The sequence below is a fragment of the Hemitrygon akajei genome, chromosome 4 (genome assembly GCF_048418815.1).
Source record: "Hemitrygon akajei chromosome 4, sHemAka1.3, whole genome shotgun sequence".
In the NCBI taxonomy this organism is placed as follows: Eukaryota; Metazoa; Chordata; class Chondrichthyes; order Myliobatiformes; family Dasyatidae; genus Hemitrygon; species Hemitrygon akajei.
In genome coordinates, this window is record NC_133127.1 from 173,984,820 (window position 1) to 174,008,235 (window position 23,416).

Sequence of the window (23,416 nt, forward strand, 5' to 3'; positions counted from 1 at the left end):
GATGAGGCCAGATAAATGTTTCTCCTGTGGTGTAACTTGACCTTGCCTTTTGTGAAGAAGAGAAAATCTGCAGATGCTGGATGTGCTAGCAAGACATAAAATGCTGGAGGAACTCAGCAGGCCAGGCAGCATCTATGGGGGGGGGGGGGGGAAGTACAGTCGATGTTTCAGGCAGAAACCCTTTGTGTTTGAATCTGTGGAAGCATTAACCAGGACAAGGCTCCTTAAGGAGGAGTGTGAGAAAGTTGTGGGTTTGGGAGGCCAAAAATGACAAATCTCAAACTGAATGAATGATGTATATTGTCTTTGGAATTGTGCAGAAATTCTAGCTTTTTTGTTATTCAAATTGGATTCAAATGCTTCCAATGAAATTTAGAATGGAGTCAGCAGACAATAGAAGACATTGTTTATAGCATTCCATAATAAGGGTTAAGACTCGCCCAAGTCAGCAAAGCACTGGACTCCAGTGGCTGACTTTGTTAAATGCAGTGAATGTTTTGATACAGGTTTCAGAAAGAGCCAAATAACATAGTGGCAAAGCACTAATTATATCCAGACAGCAGAGAAACCAGTCCTTAGGACCACTATGTTCATGATTACCAGGTACCCACCTGTAGTAATCCCATTTATCTGTCAGATATCCTGGTAAGATCATAGACATTTGGAGCAGAGTCAGCACTATTTGGCCCATCAAGTCTGCTCCTCTATTCCATCATGGCTGATTTATCATCGCTCTCAACCTTTTCTCCTGCCTTCTTCCTGTAACCTATGATGCCCTTACTAATCAAGAACCTATCAAGCTCTGTATTAAATCTACCCAATGACCTGGCCTCCACAGCCATCTGTGGCAATAAATTCCACACCTTCTGCCTAAAGCTTTCCAGAATCTCCTCCATCAATTTTTGACGTACCCAGTTCCTCAACTAGCTCTTACTATAAATCTAACAACAGCACCATACTCAGACATTTCTTTCTCAGAAAGCTACTTAACATTTCTAGAGTGCACCTTACCTACATAAGAAGTATATTTTGCTGTCTTAATTTACCTGACTTCACCAAGTATATTAGTTAAATGCCCGGAGAAGGCCTTTTTATTCCCTTTCTGTTAACTACCATTCTACTTGTATTTCCTTTGTCCTTATTTACTTCATATTTGATGGTTCTATTGCTCTGACTGATTTACATTTACATTATTAACCTAACCCACTGAAGCCTTATTCAAATTCATATTCAGCAAGTTGTGGTTTTGGCTGCTCTACCTTTACTGTTGCTATAGAAAGCTTGTAGTCTATTTGGGTGGTAGGGTGGAGATATGCTTCTACCAAAGAATGTGTAAAGCACTCCTTCCCTCTGCTAGCCTGCAGGTTACCCTTGGGCAAGGTGTAGTACCTGTTTAGTGCCTCCCAATCAGGGTCACGTGCAGCCGTAGGAGCAAGTGGTGGTTGGTGCATATCGCAAGTCCTGGTTATGTGCCCACTGATGCCAGGCAGACAATCTCTGATGGGTATTGATGGCTGTAGTCTGCTGTGCCTCAGTGATTCAAGTGCTTGTTCAAATACTTAAATGTTGAGTTTCTATGTTCAACCAGGCAGAGTAGTTCAGACTGCAACCACCCCTGGGTGGCGATAAAATAGCAACACAGTACAGATCACCTCAACATTTATTGTCTGTAGAAACAGGGACAATAAAAAACCCATGGCACTTGCTCCTGATTTGTCAACTGACTGCTGCACAAAACAGTCTTAAGTGAGGATCAGACTGAATCCATCGTCCAGTTTCTTTGAAGGGAAAGGAATAGCTTTTTACACAAAGTTGTATAAATTAGATAATGTAATGTTTGTATCAACAAAGCTGTGTAGCCACAGTTGAACATTTTCTCAGAGAGATTTGGTGTTAATTCCCATCTGATATTTAATGCACTGGGTATTCTCGGATAGAGGAAAATCTAGTACAAGATATTAATTCAGTTTTCTGTAGGGTCAGAGCTAACCAATCAGAATATTCGATGCCGGGGTAATTCTTCGTGGTTATGCCATTTCCTGCCTTTGTGTAAAAGGAAACTCAGGAAATGCCAGAGTGAGTGTAAAAGCACCTTAAAGTTGCTTTTAACTAGGCCAAATGGAGTTCATTATAGAAACACGGTCAAAGAAAAATTAGAACATGGCTATATTTTAAGGAGTGAAATATTAAAAAGATCCTTTCCTTGATTTCTTCAAAAATTAGAGGTGCTGGTGTATTTTTTCCAATGCGTTCTCAGTTCAGGTAGCAAGATAAAGTTCATTTTGGAAACCCAAAACATGATATGGCTAGTTGAGAGGCATGGACGTGCATGATAGTTAGGGAGTCTGTCCGTGTCACTAGAGGTCCTAGGGTAGAAATGTTACCTGTATGAAATGTAGTGACGTTTGTGCACTGAATTTGAATCTAAATTAGTCACACCACATGGAAACAGACCTTTTGGCCGAACTCGTCCAAAGACAGTCCAGTCCTATCTGCTAGCATTGGCCCATAGCCCCCTAGACCCCTCCTATCCATGTATTTATCTAACTGGCTTTTAATTGTTGCTAATGTGTTTGACACGCTGGCTGCCATACGTCAGGGCACTATATTGGGAAGTTGTGTTGCTAATAGTGAGGCCACACTTACGGTATTTTGTACAATTTTGGTTGCCCTGTTGTAGGAAGGAGATTATTAAACTAGAAAAAATGTGGAAAAGATTTACCTAATTTCCAGGAAATAGTCCTATTCCATACAACGTTTTTTTTTGGAACTTGGGCCAGACATGCACCAGCCAATTAACATAATAAACTGTATGTCTTGGAACTATGAGAAGAAATTAGATCAGGGCAAACGTTCAGTCTCCACAGAGATTCCCTTGAACCTGGGTCTCTGGTGTGGTGAGGCAGTAACCTTAATTGCAACACTGTGCTCCCCATATGGCTTTGGTCCTCAATGTCACCTTGTGCAACTCGATCCTCGATTTCCTCACTTGCAGACCCCAGTCTGTGCGGATTGGTAACAACATCTCCTTCACAATCAACATCAGCACAATGCTGTGTGCTCAGCCCCCTATTCTGCTTTATACTTAAAGTATGACTGTGAGGCCAAGTACAGCTCCAATGCCATATTTAAGTTTGCTGATGACACCACTGTCGTTGGCCAAATTTAAAGGTGGTGACAAATCAGCATAAATGAGGGAGTTTGCAAATCTAGCGAAGTGGTGCCACAACAACCTCTCACTCAGTGTCAGCAAAACCAAAGAGCTGATTATAGACTACAGCAGGAGGAAACTGGGGGTCCATCATCAGCCTGTCCTCATCTGGGATCAGAGGTGGAGAGAGTCAGCAGCTTTAAATTCCTCAGAATTATCATTCCAGAGGATCTGTCCTGGGCTCAGCAAGTAAGTGCCATTACAAAGAAGGCATGGTATTGCCTCTACTTAGAATTTGTGCAGATTTGGCATGTCCTCTAAAACTTTAACAAAATTCTATAGATATGTGGTGGAGAAATAACTGACTGGTTGCATCACAGAACACCAATGCCCTTGAATGGAAAAATTGTAAAGGTAGTTGATGTAGCCCAGTCCGTCTCAGGTAAAACCCACCCCACCACTGAGCAAATTTACAGGGAGCAGTATTGCAGGAAAGCAGCATCCTTCATCAAAGACCCCCACCGTCCAAGTCATGCTGCTCACTGCTGTCATCGAGAAAGAACTACAGGAGCCTTCAGTTTCACACCAGCAGGTTAAATAATTTATTATCCCTCCACCATCAGGCTCTTGAACCAGAGGAGATAACTTCACTCACCCCAACACTGAATTGATCTACAACCTAAGGACTCTACAACTAGTGCCCTCCATATTTATTGTTCATTTATTTGTTACTACTTTTTCTTTGCGGACTTGCACACTTTGACTTTTGCACATTGTTCATCTCTGTGTGCAGTTTTTCACTATTGTTTCTTTCTATTTCCTACAAATGCCCACAAGAAAATAAATTTCAGGGTAAATTTCAGGGATATATATGTACTTTGAACTTTGCCATTCCTGTATTATGTGGTTGTCGTAATGCTCTCGGAATAACTAGATATGGGTTGTTGTTATTATTATTATTATTATTTTTATTATGCCAACTTGTTGGGTTTTACCCAAATTCCAGAAAAAAGTGAAAACTTGAGTTTGCCTGTCACAAGCTTTTGTGTATCTGTTAGGATTTAAATCAGCAATGTTCAGCCAAGGTACTGGTCTCGGCTCTATCCTTTGAATGTGACCCTTGAAGTGTTTAATCTTGAGGTATTTTGTATGAAATGTTACTTCAGTCAATACTTGTGCTCTGTAACTTCCTACAATATGGAGGAACGAACTCCCGATACGTTAGGTCACTTGTTGCAAAGTGGTGTGTACTGTCACCAGAGCTTATCAAACAAAAATGGAGTTCTCTACATTCGGTGCTTTCAGCTGTGAACGTGTATCCTGTTTAGTCCTCTCATAGACACTGCTTGACCTTCTGAGTTCCTCTAGCGGTGTGTGTGTGTGTGTAATTTTAGAATCTGCAGAATCTCTTGCTTATGTATCCTGTGAATGTCTTACCTCGTGCTCATGCCTATAAAGTCTAATTTCTTCATTGTAGGATAAACCCTACAGAGAACAAATTAGAAGCTTAGTGTACTTGATGATTTCAGTTCCCAAAGGACCTTCTTCATTTTCTTTTCTTTTACTGCAGCTATCAATGCAATTCCCTTCATATCAGATGAAGCCAATGAGGACACGATTGGTGTGCTGGTGCGGCTGATCACAGAAAAGAAAGGTTAGCACTGGTTTTGTCCTTCATTTGCCATTAGAGGTACGTGGTCCCTCGGCATTAGTGCTTTCAAGTAAGGCGAGGAATGGCAGCAGCATTACACAGTCCGCGACCAGCACTTGTGCTTTTTGGTGAATATCTGGAGCCAGCAACAGTGCCGATGCAAACTCAGCACTCGGTTTGAATGGTCCCATGAACCTGATGGCATCTCTCAAAGGTTTGCCCATCTATCCAGCAAATAAAAATCTGTAAATTATGCCCTGAGAATTGCCTCCATTCACTATTGCTGCCAGAATCTTAAGTGGGATGTTATGGGGATTCAGAGTGAGGATACTTTTCTGGTGCTGCTTACATGTCACAGCAAGCAACCATTTTTTCTCCGTTTTGTAATATTGTTACTACCAGTTTCAGATATAGATGGGGGTTCATCTATGCCCATTGTTTAAAGAGCTTGAACTCCAAACCAGTTTGGATTTGTGTGTGATCTGTTTCACCATCTTTTAAGTTTGTGTATAAACATCCAAGAGTGTAACTTCCTTCTTGTTCAATTCTTCAAATGAAGAATAGAATATTGATCAGGTTTCTTGAGTAATAGCCGAAGCAGTTGCCGTTGTGGCTGCAAAGCAGCATGTCCTCCAACGTTCTCAGTGCTGCAGTGCACCGTGATTCCACAACTGATCATATGGTGTTTTTGTTGACCACAGAAAATGCTGCAGCCTTGCAAGAGTTGCTAAAGGAGCACGAACTCTTGGAGGGGACTGACTCCGACAACAAAGCAGACATCACCAGTAAAAATGCATCCGAAAGGCAAGTTGTGTATAAATGGACTTGAAAATCTGGCTTCTTTAGACTTCCAGGGAATTGAACTGAGTTTGAGATAGAGTACTTTTTAGGCCATGTTTTGATTCACACACTCTTGAAGTTGAGGTGAGATGAAATTGTTTAAAACAGTTGGCAAATTTTCTGTTTCTTTCAGGTGAGTTAGGAGTTTTAACAATACAGAAAGAGACCATTTATCTCATTGTAGCTATTCTGGCAAGAACTATCAACTTAGCTAAACTTGACCGTCTACCCAATTTAACCACTTCCAGATTAAGTACTAATGTGATATTTGTTTGCATCTTTGTTTATGGTGGGAAAATTCTGGAGTGTAAAAGGATCTAGTTATTTAAAACTAGGGAGTACAGGTATGCGCCTCTTAACGTCCAGTCGGATCGCGTATACGTCCATAGTCCCGATCGGAGAACGTGACATAGTGGACGTAACCAATCTTGTGTATTGCGCGTCTTTTGAGTGTAGTAGCGTTATCTCTCTGTTTAATTTTCTTTCGAAAATATTACCGTGAAGTGCATCATGGCTTCCAAACGCAGCAAAACCACTCCTAGTGAAAGCAGCAGCAAGAGGCAATCTGGTGTTTGCACAACGTCCAAATCACATAACACCCGATTTCACAGAACGTATCGTGGACGTTAAGCGACGCATACCTGTATAGAAGTTTCTTCTCTAGGAGTAGTGAATCTCTCGAGTTCTCTGATTCTGAGGGTTGTGGATGCAAGATCATTTGTTTTATTTTTTTTGTCTGCCATACTCTGCCAGAGCCTCAGTGACCACTTTTTTTTTTCAAGTGGTTGTCTTGGAGGAAAGATTCTGTGAGTGGTCCCCCACATCCTTCTCACAGCACAGTTTTTTTTATGAGGCCGAGTTGCGAGCTCGACACTCAACCCGGCACGGATGGAAGGCGTGTCCGGGAGCAGCCCGACTGGGTTCGAACTCGGGAACCTTCACTCCGGAGTCCAGTGCTGATGTTGTTTTATATTAGGGTGGAGATAAATATTTGGAAGATTGAGAAACTAAAGGTAATGGGGAACTGACACAGATGAGAAATTGAGGCCAGCATAGATTAACCCTGATGATATTGAATGGTGGGATAGGCCTAAGAATCTTGTTGGCCTACTACTCCTGTTGACATAATGTTCTTAGATTATCTTCCTTGATATTTAGATTCTGTGCCCTGTAATAAAATCTTAGGGACAAAAGGTGTTCGTTCTTGCTCACACTGAACACTGCTGGAATTCCAAATCCCTTTTGGAATGGCCCTTCTGAGCTGCTGCACTGTTTGAGATTGTGTGGTTAGGTGCCCCACAGGACACTCATGGATGATTGTGCTGCTCTTTTGCCTCTATGGCTTGGCTTCAGATCTGGAATGATGCAGCAAGATCTGGCTGATGTGAAGTGAATTAGTGGGCAAAAACCACAGAACAGAACGAGCCCTGTGAGAATTTAGTCAGCTTCTCTATTAGGAAAGATAAGATTAGCTTTCTAAAAATTCTTTACAACAGAGGAAGCTGAAGGAAGACTCGGTTGAGGTGTATAAAATTAAGGGGCATAAATAAATTGGGCCTATTCTCCTTGGAGACCTGCAGCATGAAAATAGGCCATTCAGTCCATTGATCCTGTATTTGCTATCCAGCACTGATCTAATTTTCACACTGATCTCATTCTTACCACGTTCTAGCGTCAGTCATTGAATGTCACAGCGCAGAAGTATGCCCTTTGGCTGAACGTGTATTCTTTCTAGTTCCATCGACCTGCATCCAGCCTTTCATACTCCTCCCATCCAAGTACCTATCCAATTTCTCTTGGTATGCTGAAATTGAACCTGCATCCTCCACTTACACTGGCAGCTCATTCCACTCTCTGAGTGAAGAAGTTCTCAGTGAAGAACTTGGAAATTCTCATCTGCTCCTTACAATTTCTACCCCTCACCGACTCTAGGGGCTATTTACAGCAGCCCATTGGCCAACCTCTCATGTCTTTGGGATGTTAGGAGGCCACAGCACCTGAAGAATAAAACTCACTGAAGAAGACTTGCTAACTCCTCCCAGTCAGCACTGGTGGTCAGGATTGAACCTGGAGTTCAAGGTAGAGGGATCGGGAGGAGACAAGGGGGCAAAAACAGAATCACCAGAATATGGCAGAGCCCCTGACCTTTCTGCCAGAAAGTATCCTGGAGGCAGAAAACCTCATTTATTTATTTTTGACTTCTCACTACTTAATAATCCTTGTGCTAAGTGCAAGCTTATTCTTATACATCAGCAGCAGCAATATTATTACTAAAAGGCGAAGCTGGTCTTTATCTACCTTGCTGTTTTTGTTTGGTAGACTAACTCCAGAGATTGTACTGAATTCTGACCATTTGCTGCACTCTCCGTTTTTAAGCCAAGGTCCACACTGGCCATGCACACTAAAAGTGTAACCAGACTGAAAATCAACAGTGACCTTGGCCTTGGTGTCCCTTTCCCCCTCTGTCAGCTAATTGAGTTGTATCATTTCATGTGCTACTCGTTCAGTAGCCCAGACTCCGTAAGTAGACAAAGTATCTTGTTATTTAACATTATAAGTTTGTCGCATTGTAAATTTGAAGCATAATGAAAAGACCATCGAACTACGTCATTCACAAACATTCCTCCCCATACTATGGTTCGAAGTAGCCACACGATGAGCTTTTCAGATGCACTTTTCAGCTTTTGATATTCTTAAGAGTAAAACGTGCCTCTGAAGTTGAAGAGGGATTACTGCTAATGTTGACTGCGGGATTTTAAGTGTTTTTTGCCTGCATGTAGAGCAACTTAATCACCAGTTTCAAAAGTAATGCTTTATCACACTAACATTTACAGAGGAACCTGTCTGGTTTTAATGTTAGTGCACAGCTCAGCCATATGGGAAAGCTAAAGAGAATGGAAATAGTATCAGATAGCTGGCAAACACTCACCCGTACACATTTCTGGTTTCAAATAGACTTGCATTAATTAGAGTTGTGGAAAGATGTAACGTGATTGGATTCCATTTCCATTCTTTCCAATACTGGCCCTTTCTAAGTAATACAACAAAGATTTTTTTTTTATCAGTTAATGCTTATATAATAAACTGGTGATACCTCCTATTAATTTAAGGAAAATTATCCTGAATTCCCCCCTTCAGATAAATCAAGGCTCCTCATTCTCCTGTAATCCAAAAGATAGTCTGATGAAAATATGGAATGGTTCCATATCTGAAACGTGAATCCAAAAACTAAATGGAAATTCAGTTAATTTGAGGAAACCCTTTAAATATTATACTGATGCTATCATTTGCATTCCTTGCGCAACAGGGGGAAAAAAGGCCAAGTAAAGTTATTTTGCAAATGTTTGTTATATTAATATCCACTTCTCCCTTCTGCTTTATTACTAACATTATTTCACACTTGGGAAACAATAAAGAAAACCTCAGATTGCAGTGTCAGTTTCATTTCAAAAGTTCCCTGGTGCCAGAGAGTAGAGCTGCTGTGGCACTGCCCCTGCAGTCTGGGTTCTGTTGACCTCTGGTGTTATCTGTGTAATGTTTCCAAGTTCTCCTTGTGACTGTGTGGATTTCCCCAATTTAGTTTCTCCCATTTCCCAAAGGAAAGTAGTTCAGTCAGTGTAATTGACCAATGTAAATTCCCCTAATGTCGTTCAGTAGAAGGGAGGGGGGGGGGGGGGGGAGTTTTAGGAAAGTGAGGAGAATAATGTAAGAGGAGTGTTTGCTTGATAGCATGGATTTGGTGAGCTGAAGCACCAGCTTTCATGCTGTTTGATTCAGTGTTCAAGGTGCTTTTCTTTAGCTAATGAATTCCTTTTGGTTGGTACCCTCTCAGAATTCTACAAACTACTATCACATTCTTCACTTTTTAAAAATGGTATCCAGTTACTACATCAATAATCTGTTGATCTTTGGTCTCATTTCCAGGAGCTGCAATGATAACCAATATTTTGTCTATCATTTCAGAGCACACTTCACTGAAGTCTCCAATCACCAAAGTTATTTTTGGCCAATTTTAAATTGCAGATTACAGAACTTGGATTACTATTGCAATACCTTTTGGGTTCTGTTAGACAGGCATTGTCTATCCCAGTGTGAACCTCATTTCCTTTGCATTTCAAGTCTGTGTTGGGATTGACTTATTTGATAAAGCTATCTGAGATCAGACTTTGACCCTCTCTTCCTTTTTCTACAGATTGGTTCCATTGTTGACCATTCCCAAGCTATGTAAACACCATCATGTGCACACGGTGCAGACGTCAGCGACCCTTCTGGGCTCCAGCTGTACACGGTGCAGTCAGAAGAAGTGGCCTGAACTGCTGCTGAATCCTCCCATCCGGAACACTGCAAAACCTGTCAAAGTGGGGACCCGGGCCAACAGGCCTGGTGAAATCACCATCCTCTCCATCGGCAGGTAAGTGCCTCACTGCGCTGAGGACCATGCCTTCCGATTTCAGAGTGTACCTTCTCCCTGCAAAGTAGTCATGTTAATTTCTGTATTGCTAACAGCTGCAGTAACTCAGCAGGCCAAGCCGGATCAGGACAGTGAAAGAGCTGTTAATTCCTTCGGGGCAGCTCCAGTGATCGGGGTTCAGTTCCTGCCACCGTCCATACGAAGTTTGTACTCTCTCCCTGTGACCCTGTGTTCCTTGTGTTCTGATTTCCTCCCACATTCTGAAGATGTACTGGTTGAAAGATTCAAAGGACATGTATGTCACCGTATACAACCCTGAGATTTTTTTGGTGGGCATATTCAACGTATCTATGGAATAATAATTATAACAGAATCAATGAAAGACTGGCCAGCAAGGGCGTTCGACCTGAGTACAGAAGACAAGAAACTACAAATACAAAAAGAAGAAATAAATAAATAAACGTGCAATAAATATCGAGAGCATAAGATGAAGAGTCCTTGAAAGTGAGCCATAGGTTGTGGGAACAGTTCAGTGGAGTGAAGTTATCCCCTTTGGATCAGAGCCTGCTGGTTGAAGGGTAGTAACTGTTCCTGAACCTGGTTAATTGCATAATCAATGCAAGTCTATTTGAAACTAGTATTGGGCTTCATGGGCTTGTTGGGCCAAAAATGCCTGTTACCATGCTGTATCTAACTAAAATTAAAATAACCCAAGTTCTGATAGAAGGCCATCAGGTTGACTTTTTCTCTCTTCACTGTTGCCTGCCCTGATGATTATTTACAGCTTTTTATTTCAGACTTCCAGCTCCTTTGCTCTCTCCCCTCACCACGGGCAACTTTTGCACTGAATATATGGAATAGGACAGACTATTTACCTTAAATGGTCCATTGTTCAGGCTCTGTTACTCAGTGGAGTTATTTGGAGCCGTTGCTTCGTATTTCATCACTTTCCTCCCTTCTGCTAAAGTGTGTTTGAGGTTTACTTCCACAATATGTCAGCAGTCCTTCCCACTCCTAAGTGGCACATCTTTTTGATGAAGCAAGTCCCAGGCACAGCATGAAACACTTGTATTAGAATGTACGATTGCCTGATTACATCCAAATGAAAAGGACTTTTTGCCGCCTCATTCTCTGAATTATCACCAGTCTATTTCAATCTAATGAGTGATGCCCGAGCTCAGTGTAGGCACTATTGTGTAATATTGTAAGACTAAGCAAGCTAGGTCTTTGCTCTTTGGAGCGAAGAAAGATACAAGGTGACCTGATAGAGCTGTACAAGATAAAAGGCATAGATTGATTAGATAGTCAGACTTTCTCTCAGGGCAGGAATGACTAATAAAGGGGCCATAATTTAAGGTGATTGGAGAGATGTCGGGGGCAAATTTTTAGAATGGTGGGTGTGTGGAACACCCTGCCAGGGCTGCTGGTGGAAGCAGATACATTAGGGGTATTTAAGAAACTCTTAGATTGACACATGGATGATATAAAAATGGAGGGCTGTGTAGGAGGGAAGGATCAGATTGATCTTAAAGATTGGTACAAGATCCTGGGCCAAAACGTATACTATACTGTGTTCTATTATTTTACTGGTCAACCAATCTCCACTTCTTGTGCCCCAAAGAGTGAGTGGTCAAATCCTACACGTCACTTTTTCGGTGTCTGTCTGTCAGTGACTGGCAGTATGCCCTGAATTTGTACAACATTTTAAAAAAACTACCTCAAAATATCACAAGTGTTTTCCTGGAGAAGTACAGGACTACAGAAGACATGGATTTAGTATTAGGTTATTGACTATTCTGCTGAGGTGAATCTTCTAACCTATTCTGATTGGGAAATGATAATATTCAAGGTGTCCTTGGAAGCTTGATTTAGAATCGGGGGGGGGGGGGGGGGGTCATAATCTAAGTATGGGGGAGACCATCTAGAACTTGGAAGGATTTTTTTTTCATTCAGGGAGGGTTAAGCCTTTTAGAAGAGAGTTCAGTCATGGAGTTCATTGAAAGCACAAATCAAGAGAGTTCTGGACACTAAGGAATGAGGATGGAGCAGGGCCATTGTGCTGAGAGCCGTAAGAGCTTGCTCGGCTGAGTTATCTCTCTCAGCCCCACTCTCAAAACCTTTCCTTGTTATCTTTGATGCCCTGATTACTCAAGAATGTATCAAACTCCTCCTTACATATACTTGCCCTGCACAGTTATCTGTGGCACTGAATTCCACAGAATCACCACCCTTTGGCTAAAGAAATTCCTTCTCATCTCCGTTGGAAAGGGACATCCCTCAATTCTGAGGCAGTGCCCTCTGGTCCTAGACTTCCCCACTAGAGGAAACATCCTCTCCACATCCATTCTATCTAGGCCTTTCAATATTTGATAGGTTTCAATGAGGTACTTCCCCCACCTCCACCCCCATTCTTCTAAATTCCAGTGAGGACAGGCTTGAGACATCAAAAGCTCCTCATAGTTAACTCTTTCATTCCTGGGATCATTTTTGTGAACCTCTTGGCCCTCTCCAGTGCCAGCACAGTTTTTCTTAGATAAGGGGCCCAAAACTGCTCACAATATTCCAAGTGCGGTCTGACCATTGCCTTGTAGAGCCTTGGTATTACATCATTGTTTTTGTATTCTAGTACTCTCAAAATGAATGCTAGCATTGCATTTGTCTTCCTCACCACAGACTTAACCTGCAGGTTAACCTTTAGCGAATCCTGCACAAGGACTCCCAAGTCCCTTTGCACCTCTAATTTTTGAATGTTCTCCCCATTTAGAAAGTAGTCCACTCATTTATTCTTCTACCAAAGTACATGAGTGCACACTGCCCCACACTATATCCTTTGCCCATTCTGCCAATCTGTCTTAAGTCCTTCTTCAGGTTCCCTGCTTCCTCCACCTATCTTCATTCCATCTGCAAACTTGGCCACAAAGCCATCAATTCCTTCATCCAAATCATTGACATAACATGAAAAGAAGCGGTCCTAACGCTGACTCCTCCAGTACACTGTTCGTCACTGGCAGCCAACCAGTATAGCCCCCTTATTCCCACTCTTTGCCTCCTGCCAGTCAGTCAATCTTCTATCTGTGCTAGTATCTTGTTTAGCAGCCTCATGTGCAGCACCTTGTCAGAAGCCTTCTGAAAATCCAAATAAACAATGTCCACTGACTCTCCTTTGTGTATCCTGCCTGTTAATTCCTCAAAAATTCTTCAATTTATCATGCAAGAATTCCTTGCTGACTTTGGCCTATTTTATCATGTGCTTCTAAGTACCCCAGAACCTCTTCCTTTGATCCCAAGACTCCAACATCTTTCCAGGCTAACAGGCCTATAATTTCCTTCCTTCTGCCTTCATCTCATCCTAAAAAGTAGATGATAGATGATTGTCCATTATTTTGATGAATGTTGGAGCAATCTCCAAGGCCAGGTGGCCTACTCCTTGGATTCTACTGTTTTTTTTAAAAAAAAAAAAGCAATTTAAAACTTTCTCCTCTCCTCCATGGCAACTATAATCATCCCAGTTTCTCCTTGGAGCTAAAATACTCTTGTTCTGTGTCGATCTCCTCTATCCTTCATGTTTTTCCTGTCCTGGAACTGAGCACATGAATTCATTAACAACAATGATCACGTTGCTCAGCACAATAAGAGGCAGGAAATGTGAACTTTGCTTGTCTACACCCCTCTCCCAAAATAGGTGGTGACATCAATCATTTAGGATATATGATAATCTTTCAGACTTTGTACACTTCAGGCATCTTTCACTGAAGTATTTGTAAATTATAAAATTATATTTCTCCAGATCACAATCAGAATTTGGTTTATCACTGAAATATCTTGTGAAGTTTGTTTTGTGATAAGCTTTACGGTGCAAGATGTAAAAACTACTGTTACAAAAATAGTGCAAAGTATCTTTCTATCTAATATCCTATCTATTTCTGAATAGTACTACTACAATAACATAGCCAAAGTTCACTGACATTTTCGAAGTTGATATTTATTATTCCTCATGCATTTTTTGACCTTTCAGTATTTTCTCCTTACTGTGGCAGGTTCCGTGTTACTCAGATTCCTGAACAGAAGCAGAATGTAGCTGATGGGAAAAGTGACTTGGTAGACACTACCTGTGATGGTTCAATGGACCAAAAGTTACTGGGCTCAGTAAAATGCCCAAAGCACACAGCCAGCCAGCAAGAGGTAAGAGTGGTCAACCCTTGGGTTATTTGACTTTTGTTTAAGGGCATGTTCATATTAAGTGTTTAACCTCAGTTTCTTGATTTGGCTGGGTCCAATTCTTTATCCACAGGAACACTTCCAACACTTTCAAGGATTTATTATTTTGATCATAAATTTCCACCTTCTTCGTTATTTATGTTAACAGGAGGTAGGTCTATTCTGTCTACCCCTGGGGTCATGGGTATCTGCATCTTGCTATACATAACCTTTAATATCCATGCCCAAATTTTTAAAAAGTGGTTCATCATTTTATAAAATTTCCGTTGACTTGCTGTCAGATTTCCTGGATGGATAGGCAGTTAATGTGAAGATATTCCTGATTTAGAGTAGTCCTTTCAATTTCTGCCTGTCTTTATATGACCAGACTGGGGTGGCTCAGTAGAGAGCGGTGAATGCAATCACTTTACAGTGTTAGTGATTGGGGTTCAAATCCCGCTGCTGCCTGTATGGCGTTTCCGTGTTTTTTGCGTGTCTGCATGGGTTTCTACAAGTGCACTGGTTTCCTCCCACGTTCCAAAGACATGCGCTGGCTGGGGTTGGTAAGTTGGGAGTAAGCTATATTGGCAGCGGGAGCAATGCGCCACTTGTGATAAATTGCCCTCTCTGTTCCAGAACTAGTCTATGAAACCTGTCCTTACAATTTAATTATTATAGCTGTACCGTCACCAGATTTATTTGCTTGAAGCAGCTTAACTGATGGAATACTGACTAAAGGCAAATCTAATTTGTCCACAATCCCTCCATCCTCTGACACATCTTTCCCAATAAAAAGGGCTATTATATTTGATGCAAATAATGCATTTGACACTTATTTATGAGTTGCTGGCCTTTATTGTTCAATCCTAATTACCCCTGAACTGAGGTTATTTAAAGAATCAGCTGCTTTGGTGGGTCTGAATTCACATAGACCACAAGACATAAGAGCAGAATTAGATCATTCAGTCTATTGAGTCTACTCTGCCACTCCATGACTGATTTATTTTCCCTCTCAACCCCATTCTTCTGCCTTCTCCTCATAACTTTGCCACCCTCACTAATCAAGGACCTATCAACCTATTTAAGTGTACTAAAGACTTGGCCTCCACAGCCATCTGTGGCAATGAATTCTGGAGATTCACCATCCTCTCTCTAAAGAAAGCCCTTCTCAACTCTTTTATGAAGAGTCGCCCTTTTATTCTGAGGCTGTGCCCTCTGGTCTAGACTCTCACTACTAGAAACATTTTCTCCTTGTCCACTAGGCTTCTCAATACTTGACAGGTTTCAATGAAATCCCGCCCCCACCATCCTTCCAGCAAGTACGGACCCAGAGCCATCAAACATTGCTCATACATTAAATCTTTTGTCCCATGGATCATTTTCATAAACCTCTGGTCCTCTGGTCTCTCTCCTACATGAGGACATTCTTCCTTGGATCTGGGGACCAAAATGGCTCTCAGTGCTCCAAATGTGACCTTATAAAGCCTTAGCATTACATTCTTGCTTTCTATTCGAGTCCTCTTGAAATCGGTGCTAACCAGACCAGGGAAGATGGGCAGATTCCCTTCTCTGAGGAACATTAATGGGACCAGATCACTTTTAATGGTAATCTGCTGGGATATTTTTATGGTTAACAGTTGCTGTTTGATTATAGATTTATTTAATTACAAATCTTAAATCTGTTTGTGACTAGTAAAGGTGACTACAGTTAAATCAGACAGCTAGGGTGCCTAAGACTTTTGTATGATCCCGTTAAGGGATGAGGAGGTTGGACGGGAAAGCAAATGAGGCACAAGATCAGCAAAGAAACCCTCCTCTTCCTCTTCCATAAGTCTTTCTTCCCACCATTATGGACATTTACACTACATGCTGCATCCACAAAGCAAACAGCATTACGAAGGACCCCACGCACCCCTCATACAAACTCTTCTCCCTCCTGCCGTCTGGGAAAAGGCACCGAAGCATTCGGGCTCTCATGACCAGACTATGTAACAGTTTCTTCCCGCAAGCTATCAGACTCCTCAATACCCAGAGACTGGACTGACACCAACTTACTGCCCTCTACTGTGCCTATTGTCTTGTTTATTGTAATGCCTACACTGTTTTGTACACTTTATGCAGTCCTGGGTAGGTCTGTAGTCTAGTGTAGTTTTTTCTGTGTTGTTTTCACGTAGTTCAGTGTAGTTCTTGTACTGTTTCATGTAGCACAATGGTCCTGAAAAATGTCTCATTTTTACTGTGTACTGTACCAGCAGTTATGGTCGAAATGACAATAAAAAGTGACTTGAAGTTCATATTACAGTAGGTTAATTGAATAAGAACTTTTCACAAGATCACAAGACAAAGGTGCAGAAGTAGGCCATTCGGCCCATCGAGTCTGCTCTGCCACTCCACCATGAGCTAAACTATTCTCCCATCTAGTTCCAATTTCTGGCTTTTTCCCCATATCCCTTGATACCCTGACTAATTAAGATACCTATCAATCTTCTCCTTAAACACCCTCAATGATCGGCCCTCCACAGCTGTATGTGGCAATGAATTCCATAAATCCACGACCCTCTGGCTAAAAAATATGCTTTTTTGAAGATGCTTTTATATAAAACTTACAGTTCTTCCCTTCAATTGAAAAGCTGGGTGAAGATTATTTAACCCTTACTGCATTGCTTATTAGCAAGTCTTTTAGAAGTTTGCAGCAATATTTGTTCTCAAAAATGAAATCACATTAGAGGATTTGAATGTTATCATACATGTTGACTAGTCTTGGAACCCAACAATAACGTGTGTATTGGAGGAAATGAGGTGCGGTGACTAACATGCTGGATTGTGACGTGTATCATCCCCATTGTGTTCTGTGCTGTTGCATTTGTGGCAGGAAGTGACCCAGAGTTCAGAACTGGGTCACTTCAGTAACTGCCTGCGGACCAAGAGAAGCAAGCCTGTGACAAAATAGATTGTGAGGTTGATGTTGCATCTATAAAAATCAGTAAGTCCAAAGCTTTTGGTCTTATTAAAGTGGAGGTTGATAGATTCTTGATTAGTAAGGGTGTCAAAAGTTACAGGGAGAAAGCAGGAGAATGGGGTTGAGAGGAATAAAAAATCAGCCCTAATGGAATGGCAGAGCAGACTCGATGGGCCAAGTGGCCTAACTCTACATTAAGGTTTAAATGTTGCGGTCAAAGGGGATGTGTTAAATTTCCTTACTCTTCTAAATGCAGGTGGTGTAGTGGAGAAGTCTTAAGACTCTCAAACGCACATTGCAATGACCTCAAACCATTCCATTACATAGGAACACTCCAAGTGTATTGCCCAGATATTATTGCTCGTGTTTTAAAACATCATTTTGTTTGATTTTTTTTTTAAAACAGGTTGGTGACTGACTTTATTGAAGATCCTGAAGAGGTCAATAAGTTACCCCTAGTGTGGGTTGAAACAAAGGTGGAAAATGCCTTGGACCTATGAACATTTAAGACAAAAAAAAACCCTTTCCCAAATGCTCTGTAGCAAAATGTGGTCTACTTGAAGGGCTGCTGGGAAAACTCAGTTACGTGAGCACAGTTTGAAAGCTGAGACTGGAGGAGCAACGGCTAATATGTGTGTTCCCTAAAACAGTCCTATCTGTTCACTATCCCAGGTTATTTTTATAATTGTAACTTTTATTTGGAAATGTTATAACCTTAACTGCACACCAAAATGCTATTATTTGTCATCCCTTTAGATTTTTCAGTAATATTGATTTATTTAATAGTTTCATACTTATAGATGTTTTTAGATTCTATATTGAAGGCAATTAGAGCACTTCTGAGGAATTTAGGAAAAACAATCTCATTAATTCTGCATGTACTACAGGACCAAACTCTGTAACTAAACAAACTCAAGCTATAGGACCAGCAGACAGTAAAGAGTTTGGAGAGGTGACTCAGCGTTATTTTAAAGGGGGGGGAAATGCAATAAGATGTTAACAAACCACTTTTGAACAATGTCAAAATTTGTGATTAATAGGAAAGTTACAATTCTTTTATTGCTTTAGTTATTTTTTAAATGATTTTTAAAAGGACCAGTGTTTAAACAACTCAGGGTTTGACATTACCCACGGAACAAGTAATGTCCCTTTTCCAATAAAAAGAACTTTCTCTGAATGCTGCGGTAAATGAATCGGGTTAAATCTGACCCACTGAACATTTAAAAAGTAATAAAGACAGGAACAACAGAAAACTATTTCAACAAGATGGAAAAACAAGCAGCTTTCCTATTTCTATCTTTGTAAGGTGTGGTACTGTAGTGGTTTAAAATGCCAAAGCAATAATATACCTTTTGCAGAAGAAATATTGTAAACATTCATTATTACCTCTACAAGTTGATTTAGACCAGGGAGGGTATGTAGTGATTGTGTACCAACAGTGCACACCTCCCCTTTTGTTCACTATCTACTGGTCATGTGGGTGTGGTAGATGCCCACTGTTGCAACAGCTGTGTTGCCTCAACCAGAAACTGGCAAATCATGTATCATGGAACAGCAGTTTATTTATATATGAAGAATGACTGGACTTTATTGTGTAGCAACATTAAATGCTTCAGATGAGGAAACAGGCAGAGATCCTAAATGGTAAAATTTGTTTATTATTGATAGGCCAATGAATGGGGGGGGGGTGGTTGTTAAGAAATTTGACATTTTGGCTGTACAGTAATTCCACTAGTTTGAGACGTGTATTCACCTGGTGTATGTACAGAAGAGCCATGTGCAAAGTAATGCCTAGAGCTGGAATAGTCCTGATAAACTTACATTATTGTGATTGAATTTCTGACACGAGATTCCAGTCAGAAATGCTGATGAGAGCTTTGTATTCTTTAGGTAATTGTGATAAAAACAGCACAATCTCAAAGCAGGAATTATAATGACTGACCATTCATTGTGAAACACTACAGTATTATATTCCTGAATTGTTAGGCAAAGAGCATTGGGTGGGTAAAACACCGTTGAAACAGGACTGTTTCCACTGATTTGGATGAGTGCAAGCATAATGATTTAATGTTTTTATTTTTTTCATCTGTGTCCTTTGTATAAAATGCTAGTGAGATGCAGTTTTAATACAGAATTATAACGATAGCCATCCATTGATCCACACTATTCAGAAAGGAGAGTTACTGCGGCCTGCAAGCATTAAACTATCTTTGACTTTTTAATAGGGCCAATAGTTTGAAGATGTTTATTTTTTTTTAAAAAGATCGCAGCATTTTCACGTACAACAAATTTGAATTGACTGAATTCAATTAGAAGAGGACCTTTTTTTTTTTTTGAAGCAAGTAATACATTCCAGTCCACTTTCAATGGCAACTTGGGATTTGCATTTAGTGACAGTACTATGGGGAAAATGGCAAATGGGGCAGAGGTTGTGAGGCAGCTACCATCATTGCAAGTGTAGGCAGTGGCTCCTGCAGCGCCGGTCATCCTTACATGCGCACATTCAGAGCAAATACACCAATCTTGATTCCGAAGCAACTCCATAATAAATAAGTGTTTTGCAATTTGTCCTGCAAAACAAGCAGCTTCAACGGCAGAGGGCCAGCGTAGTTATAGGACTAGTCCCTCATGCTGATCTTGCCAGTAAGAATGGGACTCCCAAAATGGCAATTCTGAGTTTGCAGATTGCAGCTCGTGGCTTAAACAAAATTAAAATTTCAAACTCCACATTCACTACAGGGAAAGGTGGGGAAAAATTAAATTCACTCATGCAGGTAGTTGACACCACCATTGGTGTGCTCAGCTGAGTATTTGGAGGGGATCTCTGAAGTGTGGCACTGAAAATGATTCCTAATTAAATCCCCTTTTCATAAGACTTGTTTACAGCATTTTAATTTTGGGTGAAAATTAATTTGCATATTGCTGCTTTTTAAACTTTATGGTAATGTTTACTTTATTTCTGGTTGTGTAACATTAGTACTGTATTTAATGTACTGACATATTCATGTAGATGCACTGATGTAAACCATTCCTGTATCACGTGTTTATTTATTCTTGGTTGGGTTTTGTTGCAGGATTTTTACTTGGGTGCTTCCCGATGAAATAAATTTTATTATTATACCATCAGAGCTGTGGACAGACTTCCTTTTCTAATGCTTCAAAATTGTATCTGTGAGTTCTTTTTTCTAAATTCTGTGTAGACTTAGATAATTTGAAATAGATTGCTAGCAACCAGATGTTTAAGTATGCGGCCCATTGAGTCTGCTCCACCGTGGCTGATCTTTGTTTTCAAATCCACTCTCTCACCACCTCTGGTAACACTTGACCTCCTTCCCAATCAAGAAAGCATCAATCTCTGCTTTAGATGCACTCAGTGACTTGGTCTCCATAGCGCTTATGACAAATTCCACAGATTTGCCGTTCTCTGGCTAAAGAAATTCCTCCTCATCCCAGTTTAAATGGACAGCCCTCCCTGCTGGATTACATTACAACTTGAACAAGGAGGTAACGTAGAAGTTGACATCTGTGTGACCCCTCTGGGATGCAAATTGTTACAATAATCATGGGGAATTTCAATATATAGTTGATTGGGAAAATCAGGTTGGTGCTGGATCCCAAGAGGGGGAATTTCTTGAATGCCTACAACATGGCTTTTTAGAGCAGCTTGTGGTTGAGCCCACTAGGGGATCAGTTATTCTAGATTGGGTGTTGTGCAATGAACCGGAATTGATAGTGCTTTCAGTAAACAAATCCTTAGGGGCCAGTGATAATGTGATAGAATTCACATTGCAATTTGAGAAGGAGAAGCTAGTCAGATGTATCAGTATTACAGTAGAGTAAAGGAAATTACAGAGGCTTGAGAAAAGAGCTGGCCAAAATTGATTGGAAGGGCACACTAGCAGGGACGTTGGCAGAACAGCAATGGCTGGAATTTTTGGGAGTAATTCAGAAGGTACAGGCTGTATACATACGAAAGACATCGTAGTATTCTGAAGGCAGGATGATGCAACCATAGCTGACAAGAAGTCTGAGCCATAGAGGGGGCATATAATAGAGCAAAAAATAGTGGGAAGCTTTCAAAAGCCAACAGAAAGCAACTATAAAAGTCATAAAGAACAAAAAGATGGCGTACAAAGATAAGCTAGCCAATAATATTAAAGAGGATAACAAAAGTTTCTTCAGATATATAAAGAGTAAAAGAGAGCCAAGAGTAGATATTGGACCACTAGAAAATGATGATGATGATAGAGAAGTTTTAATTGGAGGCAAGGGAACAGTGGACAAACTGAATAAGTATTTTGCATCAGTCTCCACTGTGGAAGACACTAGCAATAAGCCAGAAGTTCAAGAATGTCACTGTGAAGTTGTGATTACTAAGAAGGTTCTTGGGAAACTGGAGGTAGGTAAGTCACCTGGACCAGATGTTCCTCGCCTCAGGGTTCTGAAAGATGTGGCAAAAGAGATTGTGGAGGCATTAGTAAAGAATCACTAGGTTCTGGAGGAATGGGAAATTGCAAATGTCACTCTGCTCTTCAAGAAGGGATAGAGGCAGAAGAAAGGAAACTATAGACCAGTTAGTCTGTGACCTCAGTAAGATGTTAAGTCAGTTTTTAAGGATCTGGTTTCGGGTTCTTGGAGGCACATGATTTAAAAAAGGCTGTCGTCAGCATGGTTTCCTTGAGGGAAAATCTTGCCTGACAAATCTGTTGCAGTTCTTTAAAGAAACAGCGAGCAGGATAGGCAAAGGAGAATCAGTTTAAGTCATGTACTTGGATTTTCAGAAACTTTTGAACAAGGTGCCAAACTTGAGGCTGCTTTGCAACAGGAAAAATACTAGCTTGGATAGAGCATTGGCTGATTGGCAGGAGGCAAAGAGTGGGAGTAAAGGGAGCTTTTTCTGGTTGGCCGCCAGTGACTAGTAGCATTCCACAAGGATATGTGTTGCGACCACTTCTTTTTACATTGTGTCAATGATTTAGATGATGGAATTGGTGGCTTTGTGGTCACATTTACTGATAATATAAAGATAGATGGAGGGTCGTGTATTGAGGCAGCAGAGAGGCTACAGAACTTGGGAAGATTAGGAGAATGGGCAATGAAGTGGCAGGTGGAATACAATGTTGGGAAGTGTATGGTGGTAGAAATAAAAGGGTAGACTATTTTCTAAATGGAAAGATAATTTAAAACTGAGGTGCAAAGGGACTTGGAGGTCCTTGTGCAGGATTCCCTAAAAGTTAATTTGCAGGTTGAGTTGGTGGTGAGGAAGGCAAATGTGATGTTAGCATTTATTTCAAGAAGACTAGAATATAAAAGCAAGGCTGTAATGCTGAGGCTTTATAAAACACATCTGAGGGCTCACTTAGAGTATTGTGAGCAGTTTAGGACCCTTTATCTCGGAAGGGATGTGCTGTTCCTGGAGTGGGTTCAAAGGACCTCCATGAAATTGATTCCAGGATTGAAGAGCATTTGATGGCTCTGGGCTTGTACTCACCAGAATGCAGAACAATGAAGGTGACCTCATTGAAACATAAACTATTTAAGGCAGAGGTTACTAGGTTCTTGAATAGTCAGGGCATGAAAGGATACAAGGAAAAGGCTGGAGATTGGGGCTGAGAGGGAAATGGATCAGCCATGATGAAACGGCAGAGCAGATTCGATGGGCAAAATGGCCCAATTTTGCCCCTATATCTTCTGGTCTATGGTCTCAAATCAGGGTAGAATAGAATCCCCCTTGGTCTTATCTGTAGCTTCAGGATCAGGGACGTACGCAGTAATAATAATCATGAATTGGCTGCATAGTAGAGTGGAGGTAGGGGGTCGTGAGGCATTCATTGATTGCATAAGAAAGTTACTGAGAAGCCAGACTCGCTCATTCTTGTTGGCAGAGGTCAGTCCGAAGACCTTTCTCTTCTACTTGCCACTCCAGTTCCCATTTCTTTGTCCTTTAAATCATCTGCTCAGCATGTCTCATTCAGCAGCAATGAATCATCTGCTCAGCATGTCTCATCCAGCAGCAATGTCCCTGTTAAATATTTAGATTGTTTTATTTATCACATGTATATCGAAACATAAAGCGACATGTTGTTCATGTTATCAACCAAGACATCCAAGGATGTGCTGGGGGCAGCCCAGATCCCAGTGCCAACATAGGATGCCAACCTTGTTCAACAGAACACAAGGGACAAAGCAGCAGTGAACAGCTCCCGA

The 23,416-nt window shown here is 41.0% G+C and overlaps 1 protein-coding gene across 2 annotated transcripts in view; it reads left to right on the forward strand.

The window, feature by feature from the left end:
- relt (RELT TNF receptor) overlaps positions 1-20,336 on the forward strand; it is a 69,640-nt gene extending 49,304 nt beyond the window's left edge. The window contains exons 7-12 of one of the 2 annotated variants that reach the window (XR_012098770.1): positions 4,722-4,805; positions 5,504-5,606; positions 9,835-10,053; positions 14,091-14,235; positions 17,616-17,881; positions 20,284-20,336. Coding sequence is in view for 1 of the 2 variants with exons in the window: in XM_073044007.1 (XP_072900108.1) it covers positions 4,722-4,805; positions 5,504-5,606; positions 9,835-10,053; positions 14,091-14,235; positions 17,616-17,627 (563 nt within the window). In the remaining variant the exon portion in view is untranslated. Of the gene's footprint in view, positions 1-4,721; positions 4,806-5,503; positions 5,607-9,834; positions 10,054-14,090; positions 14,236-17,615 lie in introns of both variants that reach the window. The other variant, XM_073044007.1, reaches the window with a different exon arrangement.
- The last annotated feature ends 3,080 nt before the right edge of the window (positions 20,337-23,416 follow it).